The sequence below is a fragment of the Pogonomyrmex barbatus genome, unplaced genomic scaffold (genome assembly GCF_055798465.1).
Source record: "Pogonomyrmex barbatus isolate J1 unplaced genomic scaffold, ASM5579846v1 scaffold12, whole genome shotgun sequence".
Lineage (NCBI taxonomy): Eukaryota > Metazoa > Arthropoda > Insecta > Hymenoptera > Formicidae > Pogonomyrmex > Pogonomyrmex barbatus.
In genome coordinates, this window is record NW_028297108.1 from 7946870 (window position 1) to 7960981 (window position 14112).

Consider the following 14112-nt stretch of genomic DNA (forward strand, 5'->3'; position numbering starts at 1 on the left):
AATTACAACGTGGTCGAACAATATGCTCTCGGTGATATAAATAATAATCTTGTTCTTTTTGGCTGAACTGACTGTACTACTATACTAGTTCACAGTTTATTTTTCTTTCTTACACTGGAAGATAAATTCTGTTAGTGTCGGTCCACAATAGGTGATTTAAGCTTTAAGAAGTAAGAAATTGACCAATTATAATCGAATATGAAAAGAATAATCGACTGTGATTGGTCAATTTCTTATGATTTAAAGATTAAACACTTATTGTAGATCGATACTTAAGGACAGGAAGAAGATAAAGATAAATTCTGAATTAGTGCAGCCAGTTCAGCTAAAAAGAACAGACTCCAAGTACGAAGTCTTCTAACTTTGATCAACAACAATGTAAATGATAAAGATTTTAAAATATTATCAGAAAGAATCCTAGAAGAGCTCTGGATATTTAAGTGTCGGCCCACAATAAGTATTTAATCTTTAAACCGTAAGAAATTGACCAATTAGTGTCGGTCCACAATAAGTATTTAATCTTTAAGCCATAAGAAATTGACTAATCATAGTCGAGTATTCTTTTCATATTCGATTATAATTGGTCAATTTCTTACTTCTTAAAGCTTAAATCATCTATTGTGGACCGACACTTATATTTATATTAGTGTCGGTCCACAATAGGTGATTTAAGCTTTAAGAAGTAAGAAATTGACCAATCATAGTCGATTATTCTTTTCATATTCGATTATAATTGGTCAATTTCTTACTTCTTAAAGGTTAAATCATCTATTGTGGACCGACACTTATATTTCTTACTTCTTAAAGCTTCAATCACCTATGTGTCAGTCCACACCAATATTTGACCAATTATAATCTAATATGAAAAGAATAATCGACTATGATTGGTCAATTTCTTACGGCTTAAAGATTAAATACTTATTGTGGACCAACACTAAAAGATAAATCAATATTCAAGTAAAAAATAAAAAAACGATTTTTCACAATTTATTACATCAACAAAAGTGAATAATTGCTTCATTTTTCATCTTTTATCTGTTTAATATGTGAAATATGTTGAACTATCATTTTTGTCTTGCAGATGAAAGATATAAAATATCAGATGGTATGTTTATATAGTTATTCTTATAATTGAATAACAATTGTATGCAATTTTATTCATTTTACATCTAACAAAATATACAACTTATACTACATTATAAGTTTTTTTTTTGTATCAAGTGGCTATACAAGTTTATTTAGATAAGTCTTGAAAAATGACACGGTAAATAAACTGTCTATGATTTATTCATTTTCTCTTCCTAATATGTACCTATTACATTAAATTATATTTAATTGGAACACTGCTACTTGCAAAAAGTCTGAGAAAGGAAGGTTTCTGAATTGGAAGGTCTCTCTCAATAGTCTAAAAAAAAGTTTACTTGATTAAAAATGTAATTAATAAAATATTGGCAGTATATGTGCAATTTGGCAGCAAATTCAATTGAAAATTATTGCAAATTAATGTTTATATTAATTTTTTGTTAACAGAATTTGCTTGTATGACTAATAATAGAACAATTAATTAAACTATCTAAAAAATTTATTTATAGCTATGTTTTTGAAAAACAATATTTCTCTTTCTGTTTCTAAAATAAAAAGGCCTTCCAATGAATGAACTTCTTTTTCAGTGCAAATCTTTTATACGAGACTTATGTGGAGAAGCATTTATATATGATATGAAATATATAAGTCTAATTAAATTATATATATAAATCAATACATACATTATGCAACGTTTTAAATTTTTACTCACATATAGAACAACATCTTCTATGTTTTAAATGAACTCTATATTTATTTAAAGAATATAATTTTTAACCTTACTCAGCAAATACAGCAAATACAGAATCACTAATGAAATAATGATCACATATATTCTTCTGTTATAGAAGAGCAAAAATGTTATTCTTAAATATGATATGATCGAACAATTGTATCAAGTTTTTCGGTCGATTATTTGACAAATCATTGGAAGAGAAGATGTATCAGATTCTAGATAAAAAAAAACTTGATGCAAGTATAACTACTAATCATCAATCAACATTTGTGCTCTCATTACTTGTTAGTTACAAGAGCATTACATTCAATTATTCTAATATGTGCTGATTAATCTTGAAAATTTATGTCAAAAATACTCAGCAAATGTAATATAAATAATATACACAGGATATACACATGATATATACATAATATTCCACTACAGCCAGATTAATCATTAATGACAGAATCTTTAATAAATTTTATTGATTTTTCCAATAATTTTATTGATAGATATTTGTATCAATACCAGCTATGTAAATTTAAAAATTTATAAATATTAAAAAACTTTCAAAGCAAATTAAAATTTCTTAATAATTCATTTAATGTGAAAACAATAAGGCAAACGAGAACCAGCGCTGTTGACAGTATTTAATACTGAGAATCACTTAATTAATATTTAATTCATTTAAAACTAAATAAAATTGTCTTTTCTAATGTTTCTAAAAATTTGTTTAAGAAATTTCTTTATCCGTATCACTTATAATTCAGAAGCTATTGATGCCAATGATATTTTAAAATTATGACTTTTCTCTTTAATTTAAAAGATTTATCATTTTATGCTTACTTTATAATAGTAGAATATTTTGTATAATTAAATGACACATATATATATACCTTGAAGTCATCAATATTTCTTTGTATATGTGTATGCATGTGTGTGTGTGTGTGTGTGTGTGTGTGTGTGTGTGTGTGTTTTGTATACATGCGCATTTGACTACATCAATCACAAAAATTATTTCATCTTGAGCAATCATTCTTTTAAATATAAATCATTTATCAATCATGGGCCAGATAATAATATAATATCTTACATGTATTTCTTTCTTAAATAAATTAAAATATAGGAATGTGTGTAAGACAGAAAATGATTTGTAGCAGAAAAATTCAAGTTTAAGATATAAAAAAAATGTATGTATATCGAAAAATTTTATATAAATATGAATAAAAATCTAGCTAATTCAATAACAAATGATTTTTAAAAAGCACTTTTGGCACTTCTAATAATTAGTAATTTGAAAAGTAAAATGTAAATAAAATATTAAACTAAATATTAAACTAATATTCATACACGCCACTAAAAGTTCTAAGTATCATCTTACTCGTAATTTCTGTTATATAATTCAAAATTTTACAAAATTAATATTTTCAATCATTTAAATAAATTATTGTATTTAAATAAATATTGTATTAATGTAGTAATGGCCATTTGTAGGATATATAATAAGCATTTATAAGAATATATGCATATATACAAGATATATCATAATCATATAAATGCTTCATCTAGGAATTCTTGGCCTACTTTCTGTAAGAAGAATTGACTCAAATTCACTTTAGCTTGATTTTAATTTAATGTCAGGAAAAAAGATGTAAAAATTGTTACTAAAATTTAATATAAATAATGTAATCTATATATATGCAATGTATTCATGATTATACAAAATTTATTTAATATATTAACAATGTGCCAATTACAAAGATTATTCCTCTGCCATATTGCATGAAAATAATTAACTTATCAATATACATATATGCAAAAATATGTTTTTTAACAGAAACACATTACATTAGTCCAATTTTCATTAATTATAAAAGCAATTATCAACCAAAACAGTATTATCCCCAATACATATATAAGAAAAAGATAAAGAACTGAGTATATATCAATTGTCAATTCTTTTAAATTAAAATGATCGAAAACAAACATTAAAGTGATTAACTCACTTTGCCCACACATATTCATAGCTTTATTAGATCGCTATAGATTAAGATTTATAATGATGCAATAAAATTTATAATACCGTATAAATAATGCTGTTTTAAAATATTTAAATTTTACGTATACATTTTATTTGGCAGAGAGAAGCTTATCTATAGACATAATATTACAAAAAAGGAATATAAGATTAATATATGTCTTTTTTCTGCTCCTTATATGACATTCTGAAAGCAATTCTGTTTTATAATTCAAATGCAATATTATCACGGAAGTATTCAGTTTCGTCTATTGAGTACTTACTTAACTAATCAAAATAAAACGCTTTGATATTATACATTAAAATAAGTTGTATCAATCTATAATTTTCTATCATTCTATTTACCGTTTCATGACATACAATAGACATGAATCTATGAATAATTAGATTCATCATCACTTCCTATGACAGTCTTCGACTTTGGCATTATTAAACTGAAGCAATAAATTCTCTTTTCTGTATTGTCTTCCCGTAATATATCCCATACTATCTTACATACTCATTTCATACAAACATAAGAAATAACAAACACAATTCTTATATCTCAATGTATCTCGAATATATTAAAGTAAAAATAGATCAGAAAAAGCCCATTAAATATTAAAATTCAAAAAATTTCTCTAGATTTCTTTTCAGATCGTAACATGTTTTTATATATTTATGATACAATTTGTATTTATCATTGTCCCAAAGTTTTAATAAATATCTTGGAAAGTTGCTGTTGGGACACTTAAATCACAATTTGTATCAATGTTAGATCTAAAAAAATAAAATCAGACATGTCTGCTTATTTACTTGTTCAAGTTTTGATCAGTTATCACTTACAATCATTCGTACAACACAAAAAAAGATTAAGTTGCTCACCCAATTAATTACTAACGATCAAACAATACTAGCTGGAGTATTGCTGAGACCGATCGGCTGAGTATTTTCAACTAGTGTGGACTGCATGCTTGATGATGGAGCTTGAACATCCATTGCTGTTGTTCTCATTTCGCCAAAAGGTGCCCTGAAATATAGATATATTAATTTTTCTAGAAATGATTCTTTCTTTATATCAATTGTGACATTTAGACACAATTTTATATCTAATATTTTTAGCTTATATAGAGCAATTTGCATCTATAATTTAACAAGCATAGTTATATCATGCAAGCTTGTATAACATGCATGTATAATGTCCACAATAAAGGTCACAATGTTAATAAACTCTTAAAAACATAATCAAAAGCATTACTTTTTAATTATTAATTAATTGGATATAAGTTACAGAAATAAATTATTAATTTTTTTATTTCTGGAATTCCTATTACCAAAATGTTAAATATGCTTGGCGTTAATCTGTGGTTTAAATAAGTATTATTTTGTATATAAATTATTAATTCATTTCCAAAAATTTTATTTTATTTAAAAATATTTTAATATTAAATTAGTGCAATAATGCAATAAAAAAATATAATTGTAAAATAAAGCACAAATGATAAAGAATGTCATTTGTCATTGAGCACCGGATGCATTGAATGGATATTTAGTAAAGTATATTATTTAGATTTTATAGTAACGTTAAATCTTGTATATTATTGCCTGGTTAGTGAAGTGGTGCAATGAATGTTTGATGATTTATGTAGGCCTCCAAACATCTGGATCTTCCATGAGAGTAGTATGGTGATCTGTAGTAGGAGGCACTGTACCCTGTGGGGAACCCACACCCGATGTCATTCCAGTTGGGTCAGGCCTAGATCCTCTATTATTGTATTACATTATTATGTTATTATGTTATTAAGCATTAGTAAAAACAACTTTACTAGAATCATATATTAAAAACAAGATAAAATTACTTTATATATGTATATATCTTAGACTTACATTAATACTCATAAAGAGTTATTTTATTAGAACAGTTATATTAATTAGAACTGAAAACTAAACCGTTCTATTTAAAAAAAAATTTTTCTCTGACATTGAATTTTCAACAAATATTTTTCAAACTTTCAACGTATTGTCTCTTATACAATTTTAATTTTTTGTAAAATTATCTTGTAAAAAAAACCTTGTGTCTTTCCACAAGCCCAAGGAAAGTATTACATCAAAAACACAAACGCACAAAAATCACTCTTCCACCCAAAGCATAAAGGTATTACACATTAAGAAATAAAGGAAAAAGCATCCATTACATAGTTTTATATTAATTTAAAGCAATTTCATATGGACATAGAAAATAGGACATATATATTGTTAATTACACAGAAAAACAAATGAAATGATAGGTAATTGGTTCATAATACTTGCTTCTTTTTAAATTAATAATCTATGGGAATAAAACAAACTAAATTGTAACTTTTCTTGCGATTTATAAACATCTTAATGACTTTTTATCTAATGATATTTTACAATATTGGCTGTATTGAAAACCTATAGTTTATATTATATAAACTATAAGTTTTTAATATTTTATATTTTTATATTTTAATATTTTAATATTTTATATTTTATATTCATAATTACAGTTACAATTTTCCATCAAACCAATATATATAAAAATGTAAAATTATGGCAAAAATAGATCAATTATGGCAAGTTATGGCAAAATAAACCAAAACAAAGACTTGAAAAAATATTAATATTGCGAAATGTTTTATGCAAAACAATAATATTATTTGCAATATTTCTGATATATATTTGCATGAATTCAGTTTGATAAAATTCTCTTTATCAAACTAAATTTGTTCTATTGTCTAAAAAGTTACTATAAAAGTTATGTAAATATAAATCATACTAATTATATTTGTTGTAAGTTTTGCAATTTTTTTTCAATTTTTTTTCTTTACCAATAAAGTTTTTAGTCAATTATTTTATAGATTATATTTTACTAATTTTTCTGAAAAATTATACTTACTTTTTGCCTAGTGACATCATTCCATATATTATGCCTGTTGTAAATATTAGTCCACTGCCAAATATACTACTTATTTCAGTACATAGGAAGACTGCTGGTAATGCTATTCTAAATTAATAATAATAATCATAATTTAATATATTAGGGCATATATAAGCAATTTTTAGAATCCTTTGTGAACTTTATATATAAAAGAAATAACACAAAATACTTACAAACAATAAACAGCTGCTCTATTCCAATATGGTCTCTTTTCCACCCAATCACTAAAATTCTGTACAAAGTCGATGAACAAACAGCAACAGGGTGCTTCGATCATTATAACCAGGAAACCAGCTATCATTTGCCACATACCGCCAATTAAGCAGCCAACGTTCGCAAAAATTATCGATATGCAATTCCATGCTCCAAGGAAAATTGCAACTGCAAATAAATAATGATTTTTATGTAAATTGCATTTTATTTGCAGAACCTCATAGCTTAAAGCTATAATTGACTTTTAAATTTAGTACTGTAATACTGTGTGTCTAAAGCTACAAATAAATACATATAGAAAACACATGCATATATCTACAGAAATTCACATGTGTACACACATGCAAAAAGACTGAAAAACCCAAATATTACTGTTAGGAAACTAAAATAAAAAAATGACTTTAAACGATTAAATAATGATACTTAACACGCGTATATCACACGCATACATTCATCTCATACATATACCACTCATGCGATATAGAAATAGCGCATAATATAGAAGAGAAAAAAAGCAATGAATCATATAAACTTACTTATACTTCCTACAGTACCAAGTCCACGACCCGCATATTTCATCCACCAGGGCACATCATCTTTGGCGACAGGATCCTGTCCAGGCCTCTGCATGATCGAAGCTATTTTTTCGCCGAATGACTAAAAATATAAAGAATAAAAAATATCACAAATACATCCGTCGTAGCGCGAGTCGTCGATCGAAATATTAAAAAAATATATATTTTTACCATTTTTGATGTTATACTATTATTTTTTGTGCGTCAGCTGAGAACGCTGACAATATCTGATAATATTAGAATATCTGGTATCTGTTGATATACGGAAAATCGACCCGTTGATTGTGCTTTTATGACCATGAGGGCGCGTCGTACGCTAGAAACTATAGAAACCATCAAACGAAACCATCAAATGAAAGGAAAAACAGTTTCAGCTTATGATTGGTGCAGTCATAAAATACAAATTATCTATAATTTATGTCACGTATACTATAGAAATATTTAACAGAAATCTGAAATTGGACGATTTTTCTAGCAAATCTTTAGAAAAAAAAAAAAATATGATGAATAAAATTAAGTTTAATTTTCCGCCAATTCCGATAAAATTAGGCTTAAGGTGCTATTTCATGCGCAGCATGCAGCCGCAGTAGTTTGCTGTTATTGGTTAAAATTTTTTTATTAGATGACGCACTTCCGACGCAAAATAATTTCACCGCATCTCGCTTTGCAGTTTTGAAGTTGAACTGGACGAACAAATCCGCAGCAAAATCAAGAAATCTATGCAGCGTGTAGCGTAATTCCATCAATTAACGTACGTTAATGATTATAAGAGAATGGCATCAGATGAGATATAGAAACATGTTTATGATTAATTAATTATTTCGAATAAATAATAACAACACTTATGTGTATTACATATGTACATTATTTATGTATATAAAGTCATTACTTCGATTTGTCAACATCGAGAATATAAATGATGAACTGCGATTATTGTAATTTTTTAAAGCTTGTTTATTATAAGTGATCTTTAATATATTAATATTTTATATATATATATATATATAAAATATTAATATATTAAAGATCACTTATAATAAACAAGCTTTAAAAAAAAAAATATATATATATATATATATATATATATATATAAATATTATATTATTTATATTATTATTATTAATATTATTAATATATTAATATTATTTATATTATTATTAATATTAATTAATTACTAGCTTATCATTATCTATAGATAATGATGAGTTAGTAATTAATTAACACTCACTTCGTCTAATAGCTATATGTATAAAATTAGCTAATAACTAAGTAGAATAAGTAATAAAGTAATGATATTAGAAAATATATCAAGCCGCTATTTAATATTCTAGATAATGAGTTGATGACTATTTAGATCAGGAAACTGTTATACCGACGAAATGTGGCGACATGCGCATGCTCCGTGGCCACATGCGCATGTGAAAGGTGACAGCGTGAATTTGAAACATATGTGTACTTATAATTACATCACTTTTTAATGATAAAACAATATGTTTATTAAATCTTTGCCTTACGGATAGTATTGAAAAGCTTAGCTCTAGACCTTTATGTAAGGTAGAATATATCATGAATCATAAGCAAAATCATCGTAACTTGTATTGCTTTAATGAGAACTTTCTTGTTCTTCTTGTTACTAATTTCTGGGTTATGACCGATGTCAATATTCGCACTGTTCGAGGGTTGCTTTTTATTTCTATAATAGACATTAGTCATCTACAATAGACGGGCGAAGGCTTGTGATCTTCTCCCGCGCTTATCTTCTGCCGAAAATAAAAAGCAACTCCCGAACAGTGCGAGTATCGGTATCGATTGTAATCCGGAAATGAGTAATAAAAAATAAAACGTCGAAATCAGTGAAGGAGGATAAGCTTAACTTTTACTAAATATGTTACCTTTACTTATATTATTTCAGACTAATTATTGTTTGTCAATATATATCACATAATAAAAAATAAACATGATATTTTAATGTTATTTTTTTATTTGAGTTATATTAATCTGTCAAAAGTTACTTACGTTTGAGTGAGTTTGTATACAGTTTATATAAATATTTACAAATAAAAATTTTAAATTAATTCTATTGAAATATTAAACCGTTTTTATGAAAAGATCTTTCTTTCTTAAATATAGAGATTTTTCTTTAAAACTTTTATTCACAGAAACTTAAAACTGTAATTCGCTCAATATTTTGATTGTAAAATATTAGTTTGTCCGTTAGTTTATAAAATTATATGTAAATAAAAATGTTTTGAGTTTTCCAGAGATTTATAACAGCAACGACGTAAATTAAAAGTATTTTTCATTTGTTATTCATTTTAGTACAAAGAAAATATTTAATATTAATATTACATAGTACATTTATATAAAATACAATATGTTATTAAAAACAGGAAAGAGCGATTTTTTTTAATGGACAGTTAATAATATAGATAGTAGATAATACATATGATAATATATATGATACTTATGATTACTTATGATACTATATGATTATTAAACATTACAGAACACGCAGCATTCATTTTGTGATCTATTCAACATTTCTGCATCTTTTTTTCTCATTTGTACTCAGCTATCTCTCGTCAGCTTTCCTTAAACATATACAAGATATTTACAAAATGTGACATATATTAATTTTTTTCTTATTTTTTTCGATTCCTTAAATTTCGAGTTGGCAAAAGTGGCGTAACAGGTTCGACTTCCGCGAATGAGTCATTTTCAACGAATAATTTTTTTCTACGAGTACGTCTTTTCTCAGTCGATGTTTCCTGCGGTGGCAAAGTGGTATTCCTCGTACTGCGTTTAGATTCAGACCCAGACAATTCGACAATCGGTATATTTTCCTGTTTTGCGGATGGAATGGTTTTCTTTCCTCGTCGTTTGGGCCGTTGAACCGAAGTTTCCTCTTCCGACGTGCTATCAACACTGTTTTGGTTTTTGGTTTTCGCGTTAATTTCATATTTCTGTAATTTATCTTGAAGAATCTCTATATGATTTTGCAATTTCTTGATATCATCTTTATTTGGCGTCGGTGTAATTTGCCGACGGAACAATTCTTGGTATCTCATCACTTCTCTTTTTTGCATGTCTAGTTCATCCTGCTGATTCTTTACTAAAGTTTCATACTTGGTTACCGTTTCATCTCGATTCTTCATGAATGCATCCATCTCGCGTTCTTTTTGTGTTAGACCGGTTCTTAGTTCTTCGTTTATATTTCGCAATCGTTCATTTTCAACTTGTCGTTCCTTAGAATTTTGCTCAAGTAGATTAAGTATTTTTACATTTCTCTCAAAATTTTCCAAGTGAATTTTCAACTCTTTCATATCTTGTTCCTTTTGGTGAAGCGTTTCTTTCGTCTGCGTTAATTCGTTTATAGCATGCTTTAATTCGGCTTCCATTATAGTATCAGTCGTCTCGGCATTTTCGCTTTTCTGTATCATACGTTTTAGTTCTTTTTGTAAAGTCGCAATTTCAACATCCTTCTCTTGTTCCTTAGAAATTGTTTCTTCCAATCGACTTTCGAGTTCGAACAATTTTTTATTATTTTCGTCGAATGCTTTTTGTGTACAATCCTTTTCCATTTGACACGCTTCTAAGTTCTTATTTAGTTGATCAATGTCGTGTTTCAACTTCTCTATAGTTTTCAAACTATTTTCTAATTGTGATATTTTTTCTGCATATTCGTCTGTAATTTTTTGTTTTAAAGCTATATCGGAATTCAATAAAGTCTCCTCTAGTTTTTGTTTCTCTTCTATAGCCAATGACAATTGTTTTTTAAGCACTTCTGTGGATTGTTTATATTCATCTAAAACAATTTTATTCGAACAATTTTCTTCCTGTAGAGTCTGCATTGTCTTTTTCAAATCGTTTAATTCTTCACTCAATTCTTTCTCTTGTAAACATTTATGTTCGTATTGCATTTGAATATCATTAAGTTTGGCAAGCATATCTGATTGCATCTTTGCATCATCTTTTATTTCGACAGCTTTATCATTTGATAAAGATTTTTTGCAACTTGTTTGTATATCCTTCGATATTTTTATTATCGGAGTAGTTTGAGTACCTTCTTCCAATTTGTTTTCAGTATCATTATAATCCTTATTGTTTGTTATATCTATCCGGCAATCTATTTCTACCCGCAGAGGTTTAGAAAGAGTTTCTTCTGGATTTAAGTTATTCAAATCAGTTTCTTTAGCTTCAATATTAGCTTCTGCATTTTCTACCTTTTCTTTTATATTTCCTCTAATATTACTTGAATCTTCAAACACATTATCAGTAATTATCTCTTCTTTTATGACAATCTCTTGATATTCATTTTGAACAGATGCTAATTCCTGTTTATGGGATTTAATTAATGCTATTTTTTCATTTTTTAACCTGTTAATTTCTTCTTGCAATTGCAAGATTTTATTTTCATTATGGTCTTCAAGTTTCTTTTCTAGAAGCTCTACTTCTCTCGTTTTTTCTGTCAAGCAAACATTAACATCTTCAAGATGTAATTCTAAATCTTCAATTTTTTCTTCATTTTCTATCAGAACTTTTGCTTGGTTATCAATGTAAAGGTCTTTCTTTCTTAAATCAGATGTAATAGCAATATATTCTTCTTTTGCTTCATTGAGAAATTCTTTAAGTTTTTTAATTTGTTCATCCTTAGCATGTAATTGTAAGGTCATTTCTTTTATGTAAGCTTTACCATCTTGAGTGGAACAAATATCTTTTTGAGCAGTTTCTAAAAGATTTCTTGCAACTTTTAAATCCTCCTTTGTCAATCCTAATTCAAAAGCAGCTTTATTTTTTTCTACAATTAAGGTTTCATTTGTTATTTTCACTTCGGTTAATGTCTTATTTAAAGATTCATTTTTTTCTAGCAGTTGTGCATTTTCTTCAAGTAATTGTTTAATAGTTAAATTAAGGTTGTCATCATCTTCATCGCTATCATCAATGCAATCGCTGTGTTTTTTTCTCTTCCTATGTAACTCATACTTTCCTTTATAAAATTCTTTAATCTGTTTCACAGTCCACTCGAGGGTATCTTCGTGTTGAATTTCCATATCCTCTATACGTTGTTTCCAATCGGTTTCGAGCTTATTTATCATTTCAATGTATTTGTCAGCCATTTCCTGTCGACTCTGAAAATCTCTAATTAAAGCTGAATTCTTTAAAAGAGTAATCTCCTTCTTCAACTTTTTGTTTTCATTTATAAGATCTATGTATTTTTCTGAAATAATATACTCTGAATCATCTTCTTCCATGCTATTCGTCTGTTGCCAATTCGCACTTTCCAATTCTATAGTATCCCAATCGGTTACTGTCTCTATACTCTGCATGACTAATTGTGAAAATCTTGATTTCAATTTTTTTTGTATTTGCTTCTTTTTTTCTATAATAATTTTTTTCGCAATAGCTGCAAATTTCAATACATTTTGAGTTTCTATATAAAGACTTGGCAAAGGATTAACATTAACTATTAAATCTAGGTGTTCCTTTCCCGATAATGCTCGTTGAAATAATCTGGTTAATTTAGATTCTCTAAATGGTCCCACAGTATCCGTTTTCGTTCTTGTTAGTTGTCCTTCATGAATAGATTTTAAACATCTGCCCAACACTAGTAAACTAGTGTTGATATTTTGTGCCTCTTTCAATCTGTCACCAATATTCAATGTCTTCTTCACACGTTCCGAACCCGCCAGATCACAAAAAGAAAACCTGTAAAAATGTATTAATTAACGTAATAAATAGCCTCCTTAATATTCTCCTCTATAATTATCCTCTTTTTCATAATTAAAGAAGCCAAAGAAATATATTATTAAACTTTAATATTTTATGAAAAATGATAAGAATAAATTACATAGAATTACAAATATCAGATATTAGAGAGAGAAATACATACGTGCTCAATTCAACTGTGTCGGGTAAATTTTCTGCATAATATTTTAATAATATAATTGTAAATATACAATGAGATCTTGAACTTTTGGCATTTAATGCAGTTGCAGCTACTTTTAAATTATACTGTCCTGCCATTAAAATGTGATAAGCTTCAGCAGCTGAGTTAACATAAATAGTTTTTAAACCTTTAATAAATGCTCTACCATTGGAATCTGTTCCCAATTTTAATGGTACTTTTTTTTGACATTCATTGGATAATAAATCATATACAATTTCATTATAGATTTCTGCGAATGAAACCCAAACCGAATAATGTGCATCATGGCATTGACTCGGTCGAATTAATTCTTCTTGCCTCAATAATTTTTGTGTTTGCTCATAAGTATTCATATAGTGATGTTTATCCACAGAACTAAATGTTAACAGTTTAGTTTTTGCTTCAATTTCCTGCGCACGTTGAAGTGCATTAAGATTAATTACATCATTATAATGCAGAGGTTTATAAAATGGATTTGGGTTTGTCGTAATATTATTAAACACAAATTCTAGTGTACGTAGAATAAGTCCAGGTGAAGTTGGAGTTCCTTGCAATGTATATGATTTTCCCGAATTTGTAGTACCTACAAAATAAAATCATTATCATTAAATTATTGCCACA

The 14112-nt window shown here is 27.2% G+C and overlaps 2 protein-coding genes across 5 annotated transcripts in view; both read right to left on the minus strand.

Moving 5' to 3' along the window:
* Positions 1 to 1269: 1269 nt before the first annotated feature.
* Positions 1270 to 7896, minus strand: fwe (calcium channel flower). 3 transcript variants are annotated; one of them, XM_011642020.3, is made up of 6 exons: positions 7737 to 7896; positions 7527 to 7647; positions 6951 to 7158; positions 6736 to 6843; positions 5424 to 5583; positions 1270 to 4848 (listed from the first exon to the last, which is right to left on the minus strand). In XM_011642020.3, exons 1-5 carry the CDS (start codon positions 7737 to 7739, stop codon positions 5460 to 5462), a joined length of 564 nt encoding a protein of 187 aa, XP_011640322.1. In that variant the 5' UTR covers positions 7740 to 7896; the 3' UTR covers positions 1270 to 4848; positions 5424 to 5459. The 3 variants fall into 3 exon arrangements, with proteins under 3 accessions (XP_011640322.1, XP_011640313.1, XP_088927608.1); XM_011642011.3 differs by lacking the exon at positions 5424 to 5583; XM_089071482.1 differs by lacking the exons at positions 1270 to 4848; positions 5424 to 5583 and adding an exon at positions 5819 to 6147.
* A 1951-nt stretch (positions 7897 to 9847) lies between these two features.
* LOC105429185 (uncharacterized) overlaps positions 9848 to 14112 on the minus strand; it is a 6084-nt gene continuing 1819 nt past the window's right edge. For both annotated transcript variants that reach the window (XM_011641997.3, XM_089071483.1), the window contains 2 exons: positions 13456 to 14074; positions 9848 to 13271 (listed from right to left, as the gene is read on the minus strand). In XM_011641997.3, coding sequence (XP_011640299.2) covers positions 10208 to 13271; positions 13456 to 14074 — 3683 coding nt within the window. In that variant the 3' untranslated portion in view covers positions 9848 to 10207. The remainder of the gene's footprint in view (positions 13272 to 13455; positions 14075 to 14112) is intronic.